This window comes from Alternaria triticimaculans, assembly GCF_023758025.1.
Source record: "Alternaria triticimaculans strain BMP 0046 chromosome Unknown scaffold_8, whole genome shotgun sequence".
Taxonomy (NCBI): domain Eukaryota; kingdom Fungi; phylum Ascomycota; class Dothideomycetes; order Pleosporales; family Pleosporaceae; genus Alternaria; species Alternaria triticimaculans.
In genome coordinates, this window is record NW_026055965.1 from 658,103 (window position 1) to 678,937 (window position 20,835).

General features: G+C 54.2%; 7 protein-coding genes across 7 annotated transcripts; 2 read left to right on the top strand and 5 right to left on the bottom strand.

The window, feature by feature from the left end:
- Positions 1-1,412: 1,412 nt before the first annotated feature.
- On the bottom strand, positions 1,413-2,337 carry J4E78_006146 (uncharacterized protein; the record flags this gene model as incomplete). Its single annotated transcript, XM_049366760.1, has 3 exons — positions 1,413-1,866; positions 1,931-2,081; positions 2,145-2,337. The coding sequence occupies 3 exons, from the start codon at positions 2,335-2,337 to the stop codon at positions 1,413-1,415; spliced, it is 798 nt and encodes a 265-aa protein (XP_049221466.1).
- Positions 2,338-2,795: 458 nt separating this feature from the next.
- Positions 2,796-3,449, bottom strand: J4E78_006147 (uncharacterized protein; the record flags this gene model as incomplete). Its single annotated transcript, XM_049366761.1, has 1 exon — positions 2,796-3,449. One exon carries the CDS (start codon positions 3,447-3,449, stop codon positions 2,796-2,798), a length of 654 nt encoding a protein of 217 aa, XP_049221467.1.
- A 554-nt stretch (positions 3,450-4,003) lies between these two features.
- J4E78_006148 (uncharacterized protein) lies at positions 4,004-4,849 on the bottom strand (the record flags this gene model as incomplete). The annotated part of the gene is made up of 1 exon (XM_049366762.1): positions 4,004-4,849. One exon carries the CDS (start codon positions 4,847-4,849, stop codon positions 4,004-4,006), a length of 846 nt encoding a protein of 281 aa, XP_049221468.1.
- Positions 4,850-5,937: 1,088 nt separating this feature from the next.
- On the bottom strand, positions 5,938-10,811 carry J4E78_006149 (uncharacterized protein; the record flags this gene model as incomplete). Its single annotated transcript, XM_049366763.1, has 4 exons — positions 5,938-7,033; positions 7,083-10,249; positions 10,306-10,682; positions 10,745-10,811. 4 exons carry the CDS (start codon positions 10,809-10,811, stop codon positions 5,938-5,940), a joined length of 4,707 nt encoding a protein of 1,568 aa, XP_049221469.1.
- A 1,665-nt stretch (positions 10,812-12,476) lies between these two features.
- Positions 12,477-14,479, top strand: J4E78_006150 (uncharacterized protein; the record flags this gene model as incomplete). The annotated part of the gene is made up of 4 exons (XM_049366764.1): positions 12,477-13,065; positions 13,117-13,218; positions 13,266-13,343; positions 13,905-14,479. The coding sequence occupies 4 exons, from the start codon at positions 12,477-12,479 to the stop codon at positions 14,477-14,479; spliced, it is 1,344 nt and encodes a 447-aa protein (XP_049221470.1).
- Positions 14,480-16,352: 1,873 nt separating this feature from the next.
- Positions 16,353-17,247, bottom strand: J4E78_006151 (uncharacterized protein; the record flags this gene model as incomplete). Its single annotated transcript, XM_049366765.1, has 3 exons — positions 16,353-16,625; positions 16,711-16,946; positions 17,082-17,247. 3 exons carry the CDS (start codon positions 17,245-17,247, stop codon positions 16,353-16,355), a joined length of 675 nt encoding a protein of 224 aa, XP_049221471.1.
- A 1,907-nt stretch (positions 17,248-19,154) lies between these two features.
- On the top strand, positions 19,155-19,967 carry J4E78_006152 (uncharacterized protein; the record flags this gene model as incomplete). Its single annotated transcript, XM_049366766.1, has 3 exons — positions 19,155-19,394; positions 19,495-19,629; positions 19,683-19,967. The coding sequence occupies 3 exons, from the start codon at positions 19,155-19,157 to the stop codon at positions 19,965-19,967; spliced, it is 660 nt and encodes a 219-aa protein (XP_049221472.1).
- Between the last annotated feature and the right edge of the window lie 868 nt (positions 19,968-20,835).

Genomic DNA, 20,835 nt, shown 5'->3' on the forward strand with positions numbered 1-20,835 from the left:
AAGTTAATAAGCTTAACGTTAACGTAGGCTCTAGGGTGTTTAGCTTTTCCCTTGTATAAGGTGAGGTCGCGCCACTGGTTGAACCTGCAAAGACGACGAGCTGGCTGGTAGACATAAGCACATCTAACACTGTTACGAAAATAGCTATACACGTTGAAGTGTATTACTTGGTCAATGTGACCAGCTATCTGCATGCATACCCGATAACACTATAGAAGAACCTCCCGATACAAGTGCCCTTAACGCCAGTCCATCATTTGTCTTTTTTGCGTATATCCTTCCCACTTTCTCTATTCAAAACGAGCAGACTCCGGCCAAACTCCGCCAATCCTGCACGGAAGCCTGCACGGAAGCCTGCGCGCCAGCGATCAAATCCGACAACCTGAACCGCTCTGTTCCGTCGGCGTCGCCGTGCGGGGTTTTCAGGTTCCGCCTGAGGCTGAGGTGCCACAGGCAGATCCTCTTCCCCGCCATCGTACGTGTATCCGGGAGGCGGTATTCCGCTTGGAACATGGCTTCCGATTAAAGGCCGACGTTCGCTTGGGCCTTCATACGGAGTATGTTGGATTGAGCTTGTGCTGTCGTTGGGTGGTCCTGTGTAGGGCAAGATGTCCATACTGTGTGATCTGGACGCATTACGGGACCCAGTGAGCGGCGCATTTTCGAATTGAAATGGACTACCGAGACGTGGACTGGGGGAAAAATAGTCACCGTTGTGCCAAGGTCTATTCAAGAAGGCTGCGCTGAATGGGTGCGCTGATGGTCCAGCCGTCGAGGCTGCATCATCCGAAGCTCGTTGCAGTTCGTTCTGCTCATGGAAGTGCTCAGATGCAGCGGCTGATAAGTCGGAAGAAGAAGAATACCCAGACGACACAGAGCCGGGGGACCCCCCAGGTAAAGCTTGGTCTTCGGCAGAGACCTCAGTAGAGTCGTAGAAGTCATCGCCTGCTGGCATGTCGTGATCGAACTCATCGTGTTCTCCTGGCAGTCCAGCGCCTCCTCGAAGAGTACCAGTCGTGATCTTGTATGGTCCAGACGTATGGTTTGCATGCTTGTCCGAAGTACGCTGCTGACTTGTATACGTCAAGTCGATCGTTGTCGAGATTTGCTGCGAGTCTGTGGGCCGAATAGCGAGTGCTTGAGGTAGCTTTGCGGCATGTGTATGTATGTGCGAAGGTACGGAAGCATCGTCCGAGCTATTGAATACGCCTCGCGAGTAGGGAAAGGGAAGAGCTGCCATGATAACGATGGGTCGGGGTATGCTGGTTGGATAACGAAAGCCAAGCAATGTAACACTGGTAGAATAAGCGGTGATCGGGTCGGGATGATGGAGTTGCGTGGGAGAAAAGATGGTGGCTTTGTTGATGCCTATAGTAGGCGGAATGGGATTGCGCCTGCGTTCTGTATGTGCCTCAAGGCGGAACTTCTTTCCCATCCCAGTCCCAACACCTCCCTCGTCCTTCAGGCGCCACTTCCCTGATCACATCAATCAGCCTTTCTGCGACCCAGTCGCGCTCGAATAGCTTTTCCTTCTTGACGTTGCTCCAGAAGTCCTTGCTCAATCCTGTTTTGACAGTTCCAGGATGCAAGGCAACCGCCATCGCGTTGTCGCCAGAAGCAGTCCTCAGATGATTGTCGAAGGTCTTGACTACCTGATTGACACCAGCTTTTGAAGCGCGATAGCTGTACCATCCTCCGAGGCGGTTGTCGCTGATACTGCCGACTCGAGCTGACATTATAGCTATCGTAGCTACATCTGGTAAACCTGTCATGTCCTCTTGGTCCTTATCGACGACTGCGCTTTTCCTTGGAAGGAAGGGAGAGAAGTGCTTGAGCATCAGCATTGGGCCTAACGTGTTGGTGCGGCTGGGTTTTGGTGCATCAGATCAGCACATGTATCATGTAAACCTGGGATAGCGGCATTACTCACAAAGTCAGCAAAGCATCGTCGGCGTTGATCTGGGCTGGTGACTTCTCCGGAAACAGAATCCCAGGAACCATCAGCGCGAGCTGAAGCTGACTGGGACTACCACCGAACTGCTTCTTGCAGGTCGCTGCGGCATCCGCGATACTCGTCTCGTCTAAAACGTGGTCAACACTTGATCATCGTTGTACACACAACACCATCAATGCTGGTTACATACCCAGAACATCCAACTTCAGCACCGACAATCGCGACTCGTCGACGTCCAAGCCATCGAGCAACTCTTCCTTGGTCTTGTCAAGGTCCTTCCGCGCCGTTGCGACAACGGGCGCGTTTGTGGTTTGCAGCACCCGTCTTGCGAGCGCGAAGCCTATGCCCCGCGAGGCAGGTGAGATCAATGACCACGGCGGCATCGCGACGGATGTGAATGAAAGACAGTAAGAGATGCCATGGTCACGACATTTTGGTGATGCTTCACAAGCTACGCGAAAAGTGGTCGGGACGCGATCGATGATGACATACATGCCCGTGGATCGGCTAGCATAACATTGGTTAGCGTCAACATACTAGCGCGGTCTTCCCGAACACAGCTCCAGCCTGGCTACACTCAGGGCATTCACTCTTCACGAGTGGAGACATAGAGAGCATAGCGTCTATGTCTTGCTCTCATACACGGCAAAAGATCGTACAATATCCTGACTCGACATGAGTAGCACCCGAGCTTTGTGTCGCAAGTAGCGCAGCCAGAACAACGCATCGTCAGTTCGCAATAAAATACAATGTGTGCTGCAGTTCCAAAGTCTCATCAACCAACTCATCTTGACACAGCAATAAAGACGAGTAGAGCTAGGTCATGCTCTTCGTCTACGCCCTACTCGTCATAGATATCGATATCGAACTTGTCCCAGTCGTTAGGCTCCTTCACAGCTCCTGCGCTTGCCGGCTCCGCACTGTCGTCCATCTCTGATTCCTGTCCTTTTTGCTCGCTACGTCTCGCCTCTCGCTGTTCGAAGTCCGTCTTCTGCTTCTGGGCCCATTTCTCGCGCATGTCGTTCTTCTTGGTACGGCGCAACGCGGCTTGTTCCTCCTTGGCGCTCAACTGCTCTTTTACTTTCTCGATCTTGGCGTTCAAGTCTTTCTCTTCAGCGGCGGCGGCGCGTTTTGAAAGATTGCGGCGTGCTCTTGCAAGGTCTTCCTTGGCTTTGAGCTTCGCTTTCAGCTCGCGCAGACCGCTGCTCACTTCATCGAGCCTAGTCTTGATGTCCACTTGAGCAAGTCGAAGCTCCTCGTCCCTATCTTTCCGAGCGATGGATTGTTTGGATTTGTAAACGATCTCTGACTCGTGGGATATGAGGCTGGATACTGCATCAGCTGGCTTTGGGTCGTCTGCATCGCCACCCGTCATGGGAAGTCCTTGTTGGAGAGGGAGAGCAGGCGGCTTGTACTCTTCCGCGCTCTCGCGACGTGGTTGAACCGGGCCTTCAGCTTCTTGCTCCGCCTTTTCGGGGTCTGCGGTCGTGGCCATGTTTGTGAGAGACATCGCTGTGTAAACTGGCAGCACGGAACAAGAGGTGTGAGTTGTTGTAGCAGTGAGCTTGATCGAGAGGTAGCGGGGGAGTTTGCGTGATCTGCCTAGAGATTTAAAGTGTCGAAATTTCTGCGCAAGGCGAGCGTAGTAGTCCAAGTGAATGTGAGTCTCCAACTTTCTGTTCAAGCACTGCCTAGTCTTGGCGTTTCCAAGGTCGCGACGTGACGCACACGTGCGCGCTTGGGACAGTTTATTCTGCCAAAAGACTAAAGATTATGATCACGAAGACTTGTAAGTGAACGTTCATGCTGCCAAATCGATGTTGATTCGGAAGCTCTGGGATGCCCAGACCAGAACAAAAATAGCCACACCGATCACCGGTATGGTACTATTACTCTCAAAAACCTTCATCCAAACCTTCGTCAAGTGCTGGTAGTCCGAGCGCATCGCAATAGTGAGAGGTACAACCAAGCTAATCGCCAAAGAACCATAGACTTACGTCAAAGCCGCAATGCAAAAGCCCAAGTAAGCGAGACAAACTCCCCAAACATCTACACTCGATCCATCCGGCTCCTGATCCACGGCTCATACTTCCTCCTCGTCTCTTCGTCACCGTAGATGTCAATGTCAAACCCGTCATCCGCAACCATCCTCTCCATTTCCACGCGCCTTTTGCTCTCTTCTTCTTTCTGCGCTGTCACGACCGTCGCTTCTGTTACCCCCGCCACACTCTCCTTATTGATCTCATCCTCAGGTGCATGCTTGGTATGCGGCCCTAGAAATGGATGTTCCAAGCCCAACCCCTCCATCTCTCGATGCACTCTGATCCTCCACTCTTTGAACGCCAGCCCTTTAGGACACTGGTCGAAACGCAGATGCCGATATACAAAAGCGTCCTCTGCTTGCCAACTCCGCTCGTTCGTCTGAGCTAGTTTCCGCCATGCGTCGATATCTTGGAGGTCTGGATATTTCGGGGCGAGTTGAAGTGCCTTATCTAGTTGATCCTTGCGCCGCCCTGAATCTTTCTTTCGATGGTCATTCTTTTTGGGAGGTACTGGCGCTTCCACTTTCGGTCGTTTGTTGCGGTCGGCGTCGAACACGCTCGGACGCGGCGGGCGGGTATGCTCGAATTTCGCCTTCTTTCCTGGCCCTTGTGCATGCTCGGGCCTTCTGTTACCGGGTTGATTTCCTGAAGTCTTGTCATACTCGTCCGGTGCCTGGACCTCACCCCCAGCCATCGAATACTGCTCATCTTGAGTGTCTTCCCACTTCCTCCTCCTGTTCCTTCCTTGCGCAGGTGCCAAGTCTCCAGCACGTCCTCTGACTGAGGTCGCGCGTCCAGCCTGCGCCCTTGCGTCTCCTACGTTCTTCGCGCGATCGGGATGTACGAAAGCCATGTCTAAGTCTGTGCACGTAGTAAATATCGTTGCGTTGAAGATGTAGCGAAAGGCGCGTGTTGTGAAAGTAATAAGAAGTGGTATCTGTCGGGTGAGTGTAGGAGCGTTCAGTATGGTAGTTGCGGCAACTTACGACTCTTATTCCAAGTGCAAGCGCTCGACGTGTTCGCAGACAAGGCATCCGCAGTGAATCGTGACTTCCAAGGTTGTGACCCACCTGCTCTTGTGGTTGCACTACCCTCGCTCGCCAGGCACCAAGCAACAACGTGACAACAACCTCTCTAGTCGCATAAATGACAAGGAAACATTAGTAACGTACCGAGTTGATTCCAGGTATCTTCTTTGTGACTGACGCCTTTTTCTGTCCGGCAATGTTGTGGTTGTGAGTTAACGTAGGGTGTGAGTGTACCTACCAGATGGACCCTGAAGAGCGCGCTAGCAGCGGATTGGCTGCAAACGCAAGCTGGAGCCGAAAGAGGAAGCCACGCGGTGTTGTATGAGTCCGAGGCATGTGATGACTGTACAGACTCAGACAGAAGAAAGCATGGAAAGCTTGAGAGTCATGAAGCCTATTGACTCCAACACACATCGCACGAACCATCCACGCAAAATGCGATCTTGTAGAACGTTGAGGCTAGCCTAAGAAACTGCCAGGCCAGCCACACATCATTAAAATATCTACAGCCATGCTCATCAACACTTATCTCCCCATCCATCTCACAATGAGCATATCGAGTCTCTCCCCTCCATGGCTCCGATATCAGTGTAGATAGAGAAAGATGTAAAACAAGGAAAGCTCAACGAGGGAATCACAGCTATACATGCGAGGAAAATGCAAAACCGAAAACGCCCATTTAGTCTCTAATCAAGTGAGAAAAAACCGCAGACAGGGAATAAAGCGTAGTAGTGGTAGTAGTAATGTGTGGATAAGGAACATTGTCAGATCGCTAGCATAATGCGAAACGTGACAGGAAAGAGAAATATGATCGGTTATTTACAAAAAAAGAGTCGTAACGGCTCGTCAAAGTAGGAAAACAGTAAGGCGTGGTATGCAAACAAGTCCACCCGTCCTACCGACGCTGCAGGTACTACCTGGGCGGGCTCCTTGGACTTCGTGGACTCCGTGGTGGGCTCTTGGGCACTGCGGGCACGTCCGGTACATCTTCTTGATCCTGACGAAGATGTTCCGGGGCCTCGTCCCGTGTTATTGTTGCTCTCCGTATCGCGTTGCGTAACCGGCTCATGACCGCTGGCTGTGTATTGGGAGTACCATGTTGGTAGCTGTTCCGGTGGCCTTGGAAGCTGTTACGGCTATGCGAAGACTCAAGTCGCGTCAACATAGCTGCCGATGTAAAGTCGTTGCTTTGCTCGAAACTAGGGCGTACACGGTCCATAGACATGCGTGCACGATCGAAGCTCGGTCGCACACGATAATCGGTCGACATACGGTGGGCGAGGGGAGGAGGAGCTTCCGTTGTGGGTGCGGGTGGAAGACCTTCCGTAGAGCGGCGGAAGGTGTAGTCGGTGCTGTTGCTGCCGTTTTGACTTCTTGGGTTATGCGTCGTAGCCGTCGGGGCGACTGATGGAGGATAGATGGGACGCACGTCTTCATCGGTAGCATCGGCGTTAGCGGCTTTGTACTTTGTAGCGTCGGGTTCCGACTTGTTAGAGTCTGACTCACCAGCCACCTTCTCGGGCGGTGGAGGAAGGTAGGCGTCAGTGTCTCTAAGGTAGTCGAATTTGCCTTGCTTGACTTGCTCTCGGATGATGTCCGCGTCGAGGGGGAAGTACATTTTCTGCACAACCTTGAAAATGAAGCGCGGAAGTAAACAAGCTATCGTAGCGCAGAGGACGTAAGCCCAGAAATTAAGAGTACCATATGCTTCGGCACCAGCTTTGTAGAACTGAGCACTCGATGTGAAGGAGGTGTACACTCCGGTCCAGAACCAGATGAAGAGAGTACTGATGACGACGATGAGGACCATGAGCCAATCCCAACGGTAGGTGTTGTACAACACGTAAATGTTGGCAGCGCAAACGGCGGTAGTCGCAGCATAGATACCCATGCGTCGGAATTCAGCCAGGTCCAGTCCGTTGGAAGTCGCGAAAGTAGCGGGTGCGAAGATCTCATACAAGAAGAAGAAAGCGACCGCGGATTGGTAGATACCGTCGACCATGTAAGCCCTGGAGAATGTTAGCAATTTTTCATACGCTCTGAGAATACTGTACTTACCAGAACTTCGGCTGGCTCCATTCCTTCCGCTCGATACCACGACGGTACAGCTGTGGAACGGCCAGAGATACTCTATCATCGACATCCTGATCCAGAACACCCATGACGATAACAGGGAGTGACGTAAACGCCAAGTTGAAGAAGATAATGTACGTGTAGTCGAAGATATACTGGCTGTCGAAGTTGGTGTAAATCTGGTACCAGAAGAGAGAGAACGTCCAGATGATGTTCTTGTAGAAGAAGTTGGCAATCGTCTCTGCAAGTCTGCGGTAGGACCATCGACCATGAACAAGTACTAGACGAGTGAGGAAGCGGAATTGACCAATGGCGTAATCAGAGGACATGACGGCTGCGCGTCCCTCAACACCAGCGATACCGACACCGACATGGGCTTCTTGAATCATAGCGACATCGTTGGCACCGTCTCCGATAGCAAGAGTGAGACAGTCCAGGCCGGTCTTCACCATATTGACGACAGCTGCCTTCTGACTGGGACTGACTCTGCAGCAGAGAACGGACCGGCATCGCCTACACAGAAGAAGGAACTTCCTCTTTACCGAATCATCCAGAGCCAGCTTAAGAGTATCTCCGTCAATGATGATGGCATGCGTAGGTGGTGGAGGTTCGTGATCGTTTTGAGCGGCGGCTAGCTCTTCTTCAGAGCCTTCCAAGCCGAAGATCTTCAACTTCTCGTCAAGCTGGGCTTCCACGGAACCGATGTTGTCATCGGTAACCTTGAGAATGATGAGGTCCATGTCGTTATCGAGTAGGTTGCAAGAGAACCCAATGTTGATGGCTGTCTCAACTTTGTCACCCGTTAGGACCCACAGTTTGATACCAGCTTGACTGAGAAGAGAAATCGACTCTGGCACACCGTCTTGAAGTCGATCTTCGATGGCAGTTCCTCCGATCAGCCACAGGTGGTTTTCGATGCGATCAGAGACCTCTTCCAGCTTATCTTCACGACCCTGAATAGCGTTGGCAGCGATGTCATAATCCCGGTTCCACTCTTGATATTCCTCTTCAGAAACCTCTCTTTGAGCGATGCACAGTGTTCGGAGTCCTTCTCGTGCAAACATTTCCAGGTGTTCACCGGTGTCGGCACGAAGCTGTCGCTGTTCATTGGGGATCAATCTCGAGTAGATCATGCTGTCGGCTCCCTTGCAGAAGAGGACGATTCGGTTGTCGGGCATTCTGATGATCGCACTCATGCGCTTCCTGCTGGAGTTGAATTCCAGAGTGTTGAGAACCTGGTATTTGCGCTCTTCTCCCAAAACATTGACGACGAGACGGTCGTCTTCGCGGCCTACGAATGTGAAACCACAGTCGCGAGCAGTCGCGACAAGTGCAGCTTCGTCGGGCGATTGTGCTTTAAACTCGATCTTCGGTGGGTCGCCTGGAGTGCGTTCGGTAACAACAGTATGACAGAGAGCCAAAGCGATCATGAATTCCTCGTTGGCTCTCTTCTGTTCCATTCCAGAGTCTCCACGCAGGTCGTCTACATAGTCCGGGGCGATGAAGGTCAGGTCGTCGTCCCACAAGTAGGGGTTGTTGTGCATCTTGCGGATCCCCTCGAGCATCCGCACACGGTCGCGTGCTATCTGTTCGCGAGCTTTGGCACCCTCCACTTCGACGTTGATACCCTGTCTGCGTTGCATACCTGCTTGAGCCTCCGTGTACGCTTCTCCATAGGGCACACCATTGATGGTCGCCTTCTTGAACTCCATGACATTTTGTGTGAGCGTTCCCGTCTTGTCCGAGAAGATGTATTCGACCTGACCAACGTCGTCGGAGATGTTCCAAGACTTGGGAGTACATGGGTAATCGAGCTTTGCGTAGTACATGTGGATGTCGCTGTAGATGAAGAGGGCCTGCAACGTTCGAATGATTTCCAAGGTGATGTAAAGAGAAATGGGAACCAAATTCTGGAAGAGAATAACGGCAGCCCAGAACGCAATGACACCGTCTGTAGCAGGGTTACCTCCGTAGGACCCATATTCGAAGAAGGAATGGGTGGTGTCGTCCCGGGCCCATGTCACCCCAAGCACGATTCCAGAAACCAGACACATGGCGGCCAGGATGAAAAAGTTGTATACAACGTTCCAATTAAGTTCTTTTGATATCCTGGCTCGCTTGCTAGGCGTGATACCAGAGTTGATCATGATCTTTGTCTCTTCTCCGGTAAAGACGACAACGCCCAGCACCCACTCAGTGTTTCGGAGTTGGCAACCACGGAGGATGAGGTTGTTGATGGAGATAGGCTCGACCATCTCGTACGGCGGTGCTTCGGGGTCCTTTGCATTGTGCTGCTGCCATCTGATGGCTGCGCTGTACGAGTACAGGTTCGAGTGGGCGCCTTCACTCTCGATGACGAAGTCGGCGCGTTCGCAGTGTCGAGCGTGTCGCACTTCTCGGGTGCAGTGCAGTGCGTTGCGCACCTTGAGGTTCGTCTCACCGTCCAAGTTCTTCGTCTCGACATAGCACGCGCCGTCGTCGGAAGAGGTGGAGAGAACGATGACGTCGGCGGGGATCTCCTCGTCGTTGTAGAGGCGCACAAAGTCGCCGACCTGAACGTTCTTCCAGGCGTCCTTCTTGAAACGTGCCTTTTCCGGGACCGTCTTGTTTGGGTTCAGGACGCTTCCCCAGAACTTCTTTTGCACACCGGGATTGGCGTCTGCACCGCGGATCTTGTCTCCTTCTCCTGGCCCGGAAGTCAACGGAGGGGATTGCGCTGGGGATTGACCTGGGAGCGGTGAAGGCACGGGTGTCATTTGGATGTCGTTCTCGCCGCCAAAGTAGGATTCCCGGTGCGATGCGATGGATGCTCTGCGGGTCTCGTGCGAGGGGCGCGTGCCGTCGACAGCGTTGTCGTCGCCGCCTTTGCCCTTTGCACCCTTCTTGTTCTTCGCGTTCTTCATCAATCGCCATGTTGAGATTATGCCCTTGGTGGTAGCCTTCTTGATCCGCCGCCATAGCGAAATCGAGTCCTCGGCCGTGTTTACGTTGTTAAAGTCGACGAGTCGGTGGACGGGCGCGTTGTTCAGCTCATTGTCGAGGACGGTTCGCCGCCAATCTTCTACTCCGTCCTTGATGGAGGTTACGACAAGAATGACGATGAGGGGTACTGCGTTCAGCGCAGGATTACTGGCGCCGAAGATTGAGAAAATCTAGACGGTCACGTTAGTCTGGGGGTGTCGGAAATGCCAGAGGGGGTGGTACGCACGCCCAGGATAATGATAAACAAGAAGTAGACGTTGGCGATGTTGTGGAACTGGAACCACAGGTTCTTGGGTATGAAGCTGAGGGGCGTGTATTTGGCGGTTCTTATCTTGTTGCGGGCGTAGTGTGCGAGGGGCTGGCCTTCTTCGTCGCGCTCTGTTTGGGGCAGCGGCACGTTGAAGTAGACTCTCCGGCCGGAGTCTTCGTGGTCGGCGCCTGCATCTGAACTCTCAGGGGACTGGTCGTGGTCGAGCGGCGGCCCGCCTTCTTTGCCCAGCGAGTCTCGCTTCTCGCCGCCAGAGCCTATGCGCCGGTGCAGGCGCTCCTTGAGCGAGTGTCGCTTGTTGGCCGCTTTGATGCCGGTTGCGCGGTGTGTTGCCCCTGCGTGGCTCCCGTCAGCGCGTGCTCTCAACTCTGTGCGGTCAGCGGGTGGTGTCACTCACAACGTATGCGCTTCTGCGGATGTGACACCTCGGTCTCATTGGGCTCCATGTAGGGTTCCAGCGTCATGGTGCCTGTCGTCGGGGAGGCGGCGGCGGTGCGAGGGCGGCGACGGCCTGAGCCGGGAAGGCTCTACGCGGCGCGGCAGGCCAATTCGATCGTGTCGGACGCGGGTGGGAGGCGACGGGTGCAGTGCATGTAGTGCCGGGCGGGTGTTGAGGGGCGGTGGGAGCGTGGTGGTGTTGTTGTCGCGGAGGGTGAGAACAGATGGGCGCCCGTGTAGTCGGATATTAAAAGATGCCGGACGAACTTGCACGCAGAGGCGGAGCGACAGGCAGGCGATGCGACGGGCGACTCCAAGGTTGATTAGGCGGTGCAGTGTCGTCAGTACACGATGAAGCACGAGGGGAAACAGCGGAGCGGCAGGTACTTCGACAGACCCTGACAGTGATGAATGGATGGATGCGATGCTTGCCATGTGCTTACAGAAGCATCGGCGCGGGAAGCACACGCCTCGCACTCCCTCGGCCGGCCGCTACGGTCTTAACAAGATGCGAGCCTAGTTGCTCTTGGAGGACCCGCACTGCGATCTGATCATTAAACGCACCAACACAGGAGCATTTATTTCTGTCGCGCGCGTTGGCGACGCGTGGCCTGGCCGCTCCAGCACAGAGGCAGTAGACACAGTGCACATCCCCATCTCAAAGCTCGGCAACAGTGCCTCAGAGGGAAGAGAACACATCCTCTGCAACGCATGGCCCCAGCATGTCAGCAGTCAGCACTTGGGCTTGCCAGTGCCAGTTCATGGACTAATCGCAGCGGAGCTTCCGCGGGCCACCGCCAGCAGCCCTTCTAAGCAGGTCGAGTGGAGCATCATCTCAGCCCTCAGTCCCTCGACTCCGCTGTGCATGGCGTAGCCGGGAGATCCTCAGTTCCGTGCTTCGTACAACTCACTTTTCACAGCTGGCACTCGGATTAATGAAGCGTCTAGAGCCGCATCCATGTGCTTAATATAACACCTCTAACGGTGCAGGCCTTTGTACCTCAGATCTGATACTGCCCAGCGCAGCGAGAGCAATGCGAAACCGTTGAAACAGACGTCACCACTCTGTGAGGGCGGCACCGCTCGGATGCGAGCTACTTTCCGCAGGTGAAAATGGACCTCCGTCCAGCGACATTCGGATGCCGGCCAATGCGGATTCCGATGCATGTCGTCAATGGCAAAGAATCTAGCCCGCCTGCACGCCCTGCGCCAGGCAGCGAGGCGTCCACGGTGGAATGCGCCCAGATGCTTAGCCCCGGGTCAATTCAGGGCTGTTCGTCGACCTGGCACGTGACAGCGTGCTGTGAACTGTGGAATTATTCCCGGCCTCTGGGCGCCTCACGCGTCACGACGTTACACCACCAGGCACCCCACCCGTCTACACCACCACCCCTCTGTTATTCTCCGCCATGAAACCCCAAAAGAAAAGCATCCGAGACTTCTTCTCGCCCGTTTCCAGAACCCCTCCGCCTGCTGCTAGCCCGCAAACCACGTTGCCTCAGAGAAGTACACGCCTCCCACCAGTATTGCTGCCCCAGGCTAACCGCACTCCCACTGCAGATGCAAACAATGCGCCTGCCCGTCAGTCAAACCCGCCAAATTCGTCTGGAGTGGCACCGGACGCAAACTCACATGCCGCCCATACCCCGCTTTCCTCGTCAAACACACCCGCGTCCAGCGCGCCGTCCACGATGAGAGCTGCGAGTGCCGATGCGCCGCCTTTCAACCCCTCCCAAACATCCGCAAACTCGGGCGCAAGCAAGCGCACCACATCCAATGGCCAGCAGGTGGTTCTCGACTCGGACGATGATTCTCTACCAGACCTTGACTTTGGTCTACCCACCCCCAAAGTCAAGACCATCGTCACGACCACCACCACACGTTCTAAGCGCATGTCCGAAGACCAAGAAAATGGTCTGCAGAAGCCGGCCAAGAAGGCCAAGGATAACAAGAACAAGTTTGATGTACTTGTAAAGACGGCCCACAAAAATCTCGAGACAGAGCGGCAGATCAAGGAGCACAGCGCGCTTCTGGACCAGTCCCTTGGAGAACACGCAGATACTGACCTGGCGCTCAACGAGGAACTACTTGGCCAAGCTGTGGATGATGACGACGACCCAGAGAAAGCGCATCGCCTCCTTCAGGCCATGCAGAGAACAAATGCTACACAGATGGAGAGCGTCTACCATTTCTTCCAAGATGACTCGGACTCAATACAAGCGCAGCCCAAGTTCCCCATCAGCAGCCTGCCCAAGCACGGATGGGCCTCGATTTTCATAGGTGGGATGGTTACAATGACGAAAGGCTGGGTCTATTGCTAACATGGTCAAGACTCCCACGCCAGGGACCAGGCTTTCATGACCGGCTTTGCACAACAAATCTTTCGAATGCAACAACTGCCCGAAGAACTAGCTTCCTGGATGATTGAATGCAGTGCGTATCACACGAACTTGACAAAATGTCTCCGCTAAGAACTGTAGTTTCCCAAACCCGGAATGAGGCACTTAGCTGCAGATACATCGAGATCTTGGAATCAGAACCTCACAACAAGCACCTCCGTACGCTGCTTGATAACGACAGGCTGGATGCTTTATTCGGGGCAATGGGGGCCAAAACAACTCAACTCAATGCGCAGACTGAATTAGTTCCAATTTCAGTACCACGAACCGAAACTAAAGTCTTGCTTCCTCCGTCACTGGTCTCTGCCGCCAGACTACTTCAACAAGCAGCGCCAGTGTAGGTGGACTGTCTACATGTACGGTACTTTGCTGACTTTGGTAGGCTACGTTCGAAAGCTCGAAGGCGTGCGCTCTCTATTCTTTGCCACGTGTGTCTGGATGACCGAGTTATTGCAGATGCTCACATATTACACATCATCCAGGACGCTATGGAAGCTCTCATATGCAACCTTGATAATCACAAAATGACCTCCACCGTAGGGAGTCCTTCACTGCAACACGATACCCAGGCTCTAATCTCTTCACAGCTTAGCGATATCATCTCTCAACTACTTGTAAAAGTAACGCATCCTCTTCTTCAAAGGAACCTAGTCTGTTCTTTCCCAGCGACTTCACCATTAACGGCATACCTACAACGCCACCTGGCTCTCGCGTTATTAGTCTACCCAGTACCAGTCGACGTAGAACTCTCAGACCCTAAGCTGCCTGACATGATTCACCAATACCTGGACAAGTCTTCGAATTTCCGAATAGACAAGGACACCGACTACGAGCACCTCACCGCACGTTTGACATTGCTTGACATTGCCATTGGGCCTGGCTTATTGAACGTCCCGTATCAGCCCCTATCAAGTCCAACAACGTCAGAAACCGGCTCGTCTCCAGTCAGGGCTCCAGTACCAGCGTCATCAGAAGTCAAAGATTTCAACAACGAGGTGGATGCGCTTGCTCGGCAGTTCCAGCTACTCAGCAACTCCATCGTCGAGGCTGGCGCTGCGGTGGATCTTACCATCATGGACGCCAAAGATTCTATAGAGAGACTACGCGCACGACTAGAGCACGCTGTGCGGATAGGCGGAAAGAAGGTCTATAACGTCTTTGGTGATGAAGATGAGACCACACAGCCAAACCTCAGAAGATTCTTCAAAGGCACGAGCAAAGACGCGCCGAAGAAGTCTATCTTCGACGAAGAGGACGATGTAGCGGTATCACTAGCCGATGACTCGAAAGCCTGAAAGGCCCTGTGAAGATGTTGCTCCGCAGACAAGTTCAGATCATGCAACGACACTCGCATTGACAAGGTATCAGTCTCAATAAACAATACCGTGCCAATCTACCTCTCGTGGAAATCATCTCAACTGCAGAGACAATACCACCCTGCGTATCTTGACGAACCTTTATTGAAAATCAATGAGAATCAATATTAGATGATCTATCAATACAGAAATGTAACGATGATTCAAGATCATATTAGAAAATGTCATACGATACTACGCGCGATCCTATAGTTCTGTAACGCATCTGTGAAGGGGAAGTTCACAAACCATTGGCACAGCACTTGGCGCCCTTCTCCGCGCGACAATCTTGGGACTTCAGGGGCGATCTACAGGAGAAGCCAAACCGGCGTGTCCCATTGCAGCGCGTCCGTCGTCTTCGCACACTACCCAATGCGAGAAAACCATGCAATTTCACCTACTGCAATCCTTCGAAAACTAGCGTCTTAGCCAAAGGGTCTAGACAGGAGTGAAAAATCATGCGCGCAGCTGTATCCGTGAGGATGCTCGGTCGCGGCCCACAAGAAGAGATTCATCTCCTCCTGTCACATTGCATGGCGGGGCTACGAGGCGGCTTACTCATCTAACTACTGTACGTGCGTGCGTGAGGCGGGTTCTTGGCTGAGAGACCCGCAGGTCTTGCTCATTAAGAACACGTGTGCAGAGATACTCGTACAGATGGATTGCAAGGCAGGCGGGCGGCACGGGTACGCTTCACGAATGGCAGATGCACCTGGCGACATGGGAAACAAGCCCTTCAACATGCACGATGAGAGAGCTGTGGCGCATGCAGAATGCTGACTCGCTATCTGAGGCGGTGTGATGGTCCACTGACGGAACATGTGCAAGCTAGCAGGTTGCGTACCGTGGAAAGCTGGGAACGGCCTCGGCCAGGGTGCGAAGCGAAGAAAGGGAACGGGGGACCTCTAGATTTCGCGCATCTCAAAAGAGCGCGAGTGTTTGGGATAGTACGAAGGAACCAGATTTCATCTGCCTCGAGCACACGTAGACAGTTCCTGTCCGATCCACGCGCCTCTTCTAGCCCTAACAAAGCGACCGAAAATGTCGCGCATATCGAGCCTACATGCCGAAGCCCACAACCCGTGACCCATCCCATCGCAGGGCCATCCCCATACAAACTCCACCTGAAATAATCCCGGTGGTAAAACATACAGCTAGCCCCGTTCTGCCACCACATGCATGCAGGTATCCTTGGTCTCGGTAACAGTTCTTGTTATTTCGGATAGCAGTTTCCGCGTTTGAACTAGATGCCGTTTGCCGATGAACGGTTTGGCGGCTTTGCGGGATGGTCCTTGTAAAAGTAAATGCACTGCTGCACTCGATGAGAATGCGGATTAGCGGCCTTTGTCCGCGGCGTGTGGGCGAAGAATGTGACAGTGACAGGTGTAGTGAGGGCTTGGAGATGCTTGATCTGTTTTGGTATTTGGTGTGTTTGGGGGTCGTGTTTTAGGTCGTGAGTGAGTGGGCTGGAGATGGGAGAATCCAAGGATTGTCATGACTATGTCAACTTGTGATGTCGATGAGACTCATGTACTATTTCCATGCGGGTCGCGAATCTAAATTAACGCGTGGTATCCTGATCTATATACACAAAGAACGCTAAGTGCAGAAACGATGCAGAGCTGAATGAAACCAACAAAGCCAGTCGTAGGGAGTATCAGCGCTGCTGAGTCTCCGTCATTACTTCCACATCACCAGCTGTAGACTATGGAGGGAAAGAAAGAGTCGTTCGATTGGACATGTACGTTCGTTGGCTTCGCTCCCGGCTCTTCCAAAAACCCCTTCTTTTTTTATTTTCAAATCATCCAACCGACTATATCCCACCAAGTCCGTTCTTCTCGTCAATGTGTCTGTAGCGCTCCTGCTCCATGCGGTACTTGAGGACCATGGCAACGCAGAGTACGAGGATCATGTCCACGCCGACGATGCCAAAGGCGGCAGTGAAAACGCGGTCCAGGTACGTGTTGGCGAATGAGGAGAACTTGCCGATGCATCCTCCCTTCTGAGCGGCGACCAGGGTGTTTTGGCATGTGCTGTCCTGGACGAATGGAGGGGTGGTCGAGTTCACGTAGCCGCAGCAGTCAAACTGTTCCTCGTCAGCTTGTGTGCACACCGGCGTGGACGTGCGGAAAATGCGCTTCTAGTGCTGACGCCAGTCATGGAGGACTCACCTTTTGCTGCAGGAGACTCTGAATAAGCGGCGACTCACGGCCCCAAAGTACACTGAGGTTGGTGCGGGTTTGCAGAGTTTCCACCCAGATGGCGATACCGAGTCCGAGTGTGAATGTTGCACAGATGACGACTAGCCAGCCCTGAGTACGAAGCCAGCCTCGGTTTGTTGGAAGGAAGAGTGCAGGGAGAGACAGCAGGAATGTGACGAAAACGAAGATGGCATTGACGACGCCAGCTGGATAAGGTGTTAGTTGATGTTTCTTGAGACTGCATGTTCATAGGCGATGCGTGGGACGATGCGCCGCCACAGTGGTGCCAGAATATCGATTCCTTCAACACCACCCTCATCGCCCATTCGTGGAAGCCGTACCTGTCAATGGACACTGGCCGAGCAGCAGGTTCTGTGTGACGTTGTCTACGGTCGGAGTGGCGCGCATCGATTGCTCAGATATGAGGGAGAAGCCCAGCAACAGTCCTCCACATCCGGCGAAGAGGAAATCCATGCCCACAAAGGCCATCATCAGTTTGGTCGGCATCTTGACGGTAGTGCGATTTGACGGAAGAGACTGGAGAGAAAAGAAGAATTGGACAAAGAATGGAAGTCGAGCGCAGCGGAGCCGTCCGGCGTACTCTCGTGAACTACGTCGATCAAAGCGATCAACGCGAATTATTAGATAGAAAGTAGCGAAGAGAAGAGAAGGTGGTAGCAAGAGCAGCGCTCGCGCGGAAAATGCATGGCATTGGGGACACGGGGGCCTTGAGCATTAAGAAGCACTGCGCAGGCGCGTCGCAGTTGGACCACGGCGATGCGTGGGTGGTTTCAGTAGTGTTGGAGCATGGTGGGCGGCCAATCACGGGCGCGAACGGGCATAATGGTTCGATGTTTTGGCGCTGCGACGTCGGTGAGCCACAGACGAGTGGATCGCGGCGTGAGGATGCGACGAGAAGTTTGGAACATTCATCAGGAATTACTTGAGATGCAGTGCGGCATTTGGCTGTCACGAGGCGCGGTGGTGGTGAGTACCCAGCTGCTGCTGCCTCACGCAGGCCGCCACCAACAGCGCAGGCGTGCGGGACGAGGGAGCAGGCTAGACCGTCGCTGCAAGCGAAGCGAGATCAAACGGGGAAGGTGCGTAAGGGAGGTGCTTGCCTGGTGCTGGCTTGGTGCAGCCGCGGCTTCCAGCACGACCCACGCAGCACCACCGTCGTGGGATGCTCTGGAGTGGCATGAAGTGCATGTTTGGCGGATGGACAAGAGCAGCGGGCGGCAGAGTTTGGCATCTCGTCGGAATGCCTGTCTGCTGCGCGTGTACTGTCTGCTGTCGCCTGGGTAGTGTGAACTGTAAGACGGACAGGAGTGGGAACCGACATTCACCAGTTGACCGTCAATCTGACTTGAGCGGGACTAGCGGCGGCATCCCACCAATCAATACGAGACGAAACAGCGGGGCCTGCTCAGCTGCCTCTAGCGCAGCCCTCGGCCTGAGAGGGACGGCGGACTTTTCATGTGGAAAGGCCGCTGCTGTTCATCTCCAAAAGCGACCTGACAGGCCAAATTCTAGTGGGAAGGGGTCAAAGTTAGTATCAGCACGACGGGCGCGCTGCGCTGCAATCTGCCAGTTCATGCGTGTCGCGACGGCGGCGAGCGAGGCTGGCGGCCAGGGCAATAATTGTCGATCTCCGACTCAGAGCTGTGACCAGGGTTGCGCTCAAGCGCATCCGCCCCCAGTTGTGTGGATAGTTGAGGGCCTGCCCGCACCAAAGCAGCCAAAGCAGCCGTCGAGAGAAATACTTGACCACTCCCGCCGTTTCATTCCCAATACCGTTCGTCCCTTTCCTTCCTCAGACAGCTCTCGGGCTATAACACACCTGCACCACTCCGTCTGTCCCTGCGTGCCCGCCAAGCTCCACAAGCTCAGGGTTCACGAGACCACCGCTGCCTCTTTTTGCACGCTCCCAACGGCGCGCCAAAACAAAGCACTCGCCGCACCTGATCCCCCAGGCCGTCTAACAGGTACGTTGCCAGTATCTTTTCCGTCTCCTGCGAGGCCTGCCGCGCCAGGTCACGCTCCCCGGCACCAAGCCCTTCGACCAGCACCCCCCAGCCACTGGCGCAGCACGGGCCCCCGAGCAATTTAGTGCCTTCCACCGAGCACAGTGCGACCAAGCGTTTCCTCCCCCGCGCACCTTTTCCTTGCATTCCTGCTGCGCCATCAAAGGGACCAGCCCCGATCTTTTAACAGGCCGCGCTTCCTTTTCCTATTGAGGGCGTCCTAAGAGTCTAACCCAACTCAAGCTGTCTGCAGTTCCTTCTGTAACATTTTGCGCGTCTGCCCAAACCACGCAAGAACGCCTGCCAACTCCCCACACTCGGCCCAACTCAGCTTAGGGCCTTCGTCCCCCAAACACTGCGGGTAACCAATCTTTGTCGCGACTCACCACCATGGCCAGCGAAATCACCGAGCACGACCAGAACGCGTCGCCGTCCGTCCACGACGACGGCAATGGCACCATGGGCATGGAGAACCGCGGCGTCAAGCGTGCGCGCGCCGCTGCCGACGACGACGACGACGACGATGACAAGCCCGGCCGCGAGCGAAGAAAGATTGAGATCAAGTTCATCCAGGACAAGTCGCGTCGACACATCACCTTCTCCAAGCGCAAGGCCGGCATCATGAAGAAGGTACGTTGGTGCCCCAGTCGCGCGCATCGTGTGGTGCATCTGCTCCCGCGTCGCTTGAAACCGTTGCCTGCACCGAGCGCTCCGCTAACCTCCACCCCAGGCCTACGAACTGTCCGTCCTGACGGGCACGCAAGTGCTGCTGCTCGTCGTCTCCGAGACTGGCCTCGTCTACACCTTCACCACACCCAAGCTGCAACCGCTAGTCACCAAGCCCGAGGGCAAGAACCTCATCCAGGTACGCTGCAACCACCCACGCGCCTGTCGCATTGCATTACTAACCGCGCCCAGGCCTGTCTCAACGCCCCTGAGCCGTCAAGCGGCGACGCGAATGGCGTCGACAACGACACTGTCGAATCGCCAGAGGACAACCACGCCCAAGTGCCGCCTGGTCAGCCACGCGGAATGCCGCCCAACAACCAGCCCATGCCTCAAGCCTACATGACGCCCGAGGCAGCCCTGCACTACCAGAGCTATCTCCAACAACAACAGCAATCAAACCAGTACCCCATGGCGCAGCAAGGCATGCCCCGCCATCCTGGCGGCCACTACCCCCAGGACCAGAAGCTGGGTTAAACGTAATACACACATACTCTACCACTTTGGTAGCAGGTCACTACTCGGAAGGCGCATAGTAACTGGATAGGGATACCCACATAATGGCAAAAGTAATCACGGTGTCGCTCAACGACCAAGACGCAGGTGCATGCATGCGAGTTCGCATGCGACGGTGTAGCGAGTGAGAAGATATGATGTGGGCACGCAATGTTGGCGGGGATGCACTTGCACTTCCGGACGACTGTACGTCTTACGTGGATATTGGCGCAGTCTGTGGTTTCTTTATTCTCAGTCGTTTGTTCTCGATCAACATATCTAGCATCTCCTGTCACATTTACCAGGCGCGGTGTAGACCAGATCTATAACTCTACTCATAGTCTCGGTCCAATCCAGCACCTTAATTCACTCCAAGCTAGCCTCGTGGGCCGCTATCCGTGAGGGCTTAGTCGGGTCTGGGCATTGCTTCCTATTCCGTCGCCCGAACTTGCCTTTCTGGGAGAATAAGCTTGCCACCACAACTCAAAACCCTGAAGTGTCCGCGGAACCACTCCTTGAAGTGATTTCTACAAAAACTCACGTTATCCGCTGTTTCGATTTCTCTGCCGTGTCTGGCTCACCGGTGCAAGAACTAATGTCCACACGCATCACTTGACTCCTCTCAGATGCCCTATTACCTCTCTCCACTGGACTGCAACGTTTGTTTCGCAGTGAAAAGCAATGTGCAACGTTGACCCCAGGCTCGTGCGCGACACCGATGACGGCTCGATAACGGCTGGGAGCTGGGAGCAAGGCTCTTGTCGCGTACCGGCTGGACTGAACTAGAGACTCGAGAACACCCTCGAGGAAATGTGACATCCGCAATCGCACGACCATGCCCGCCTAGCGC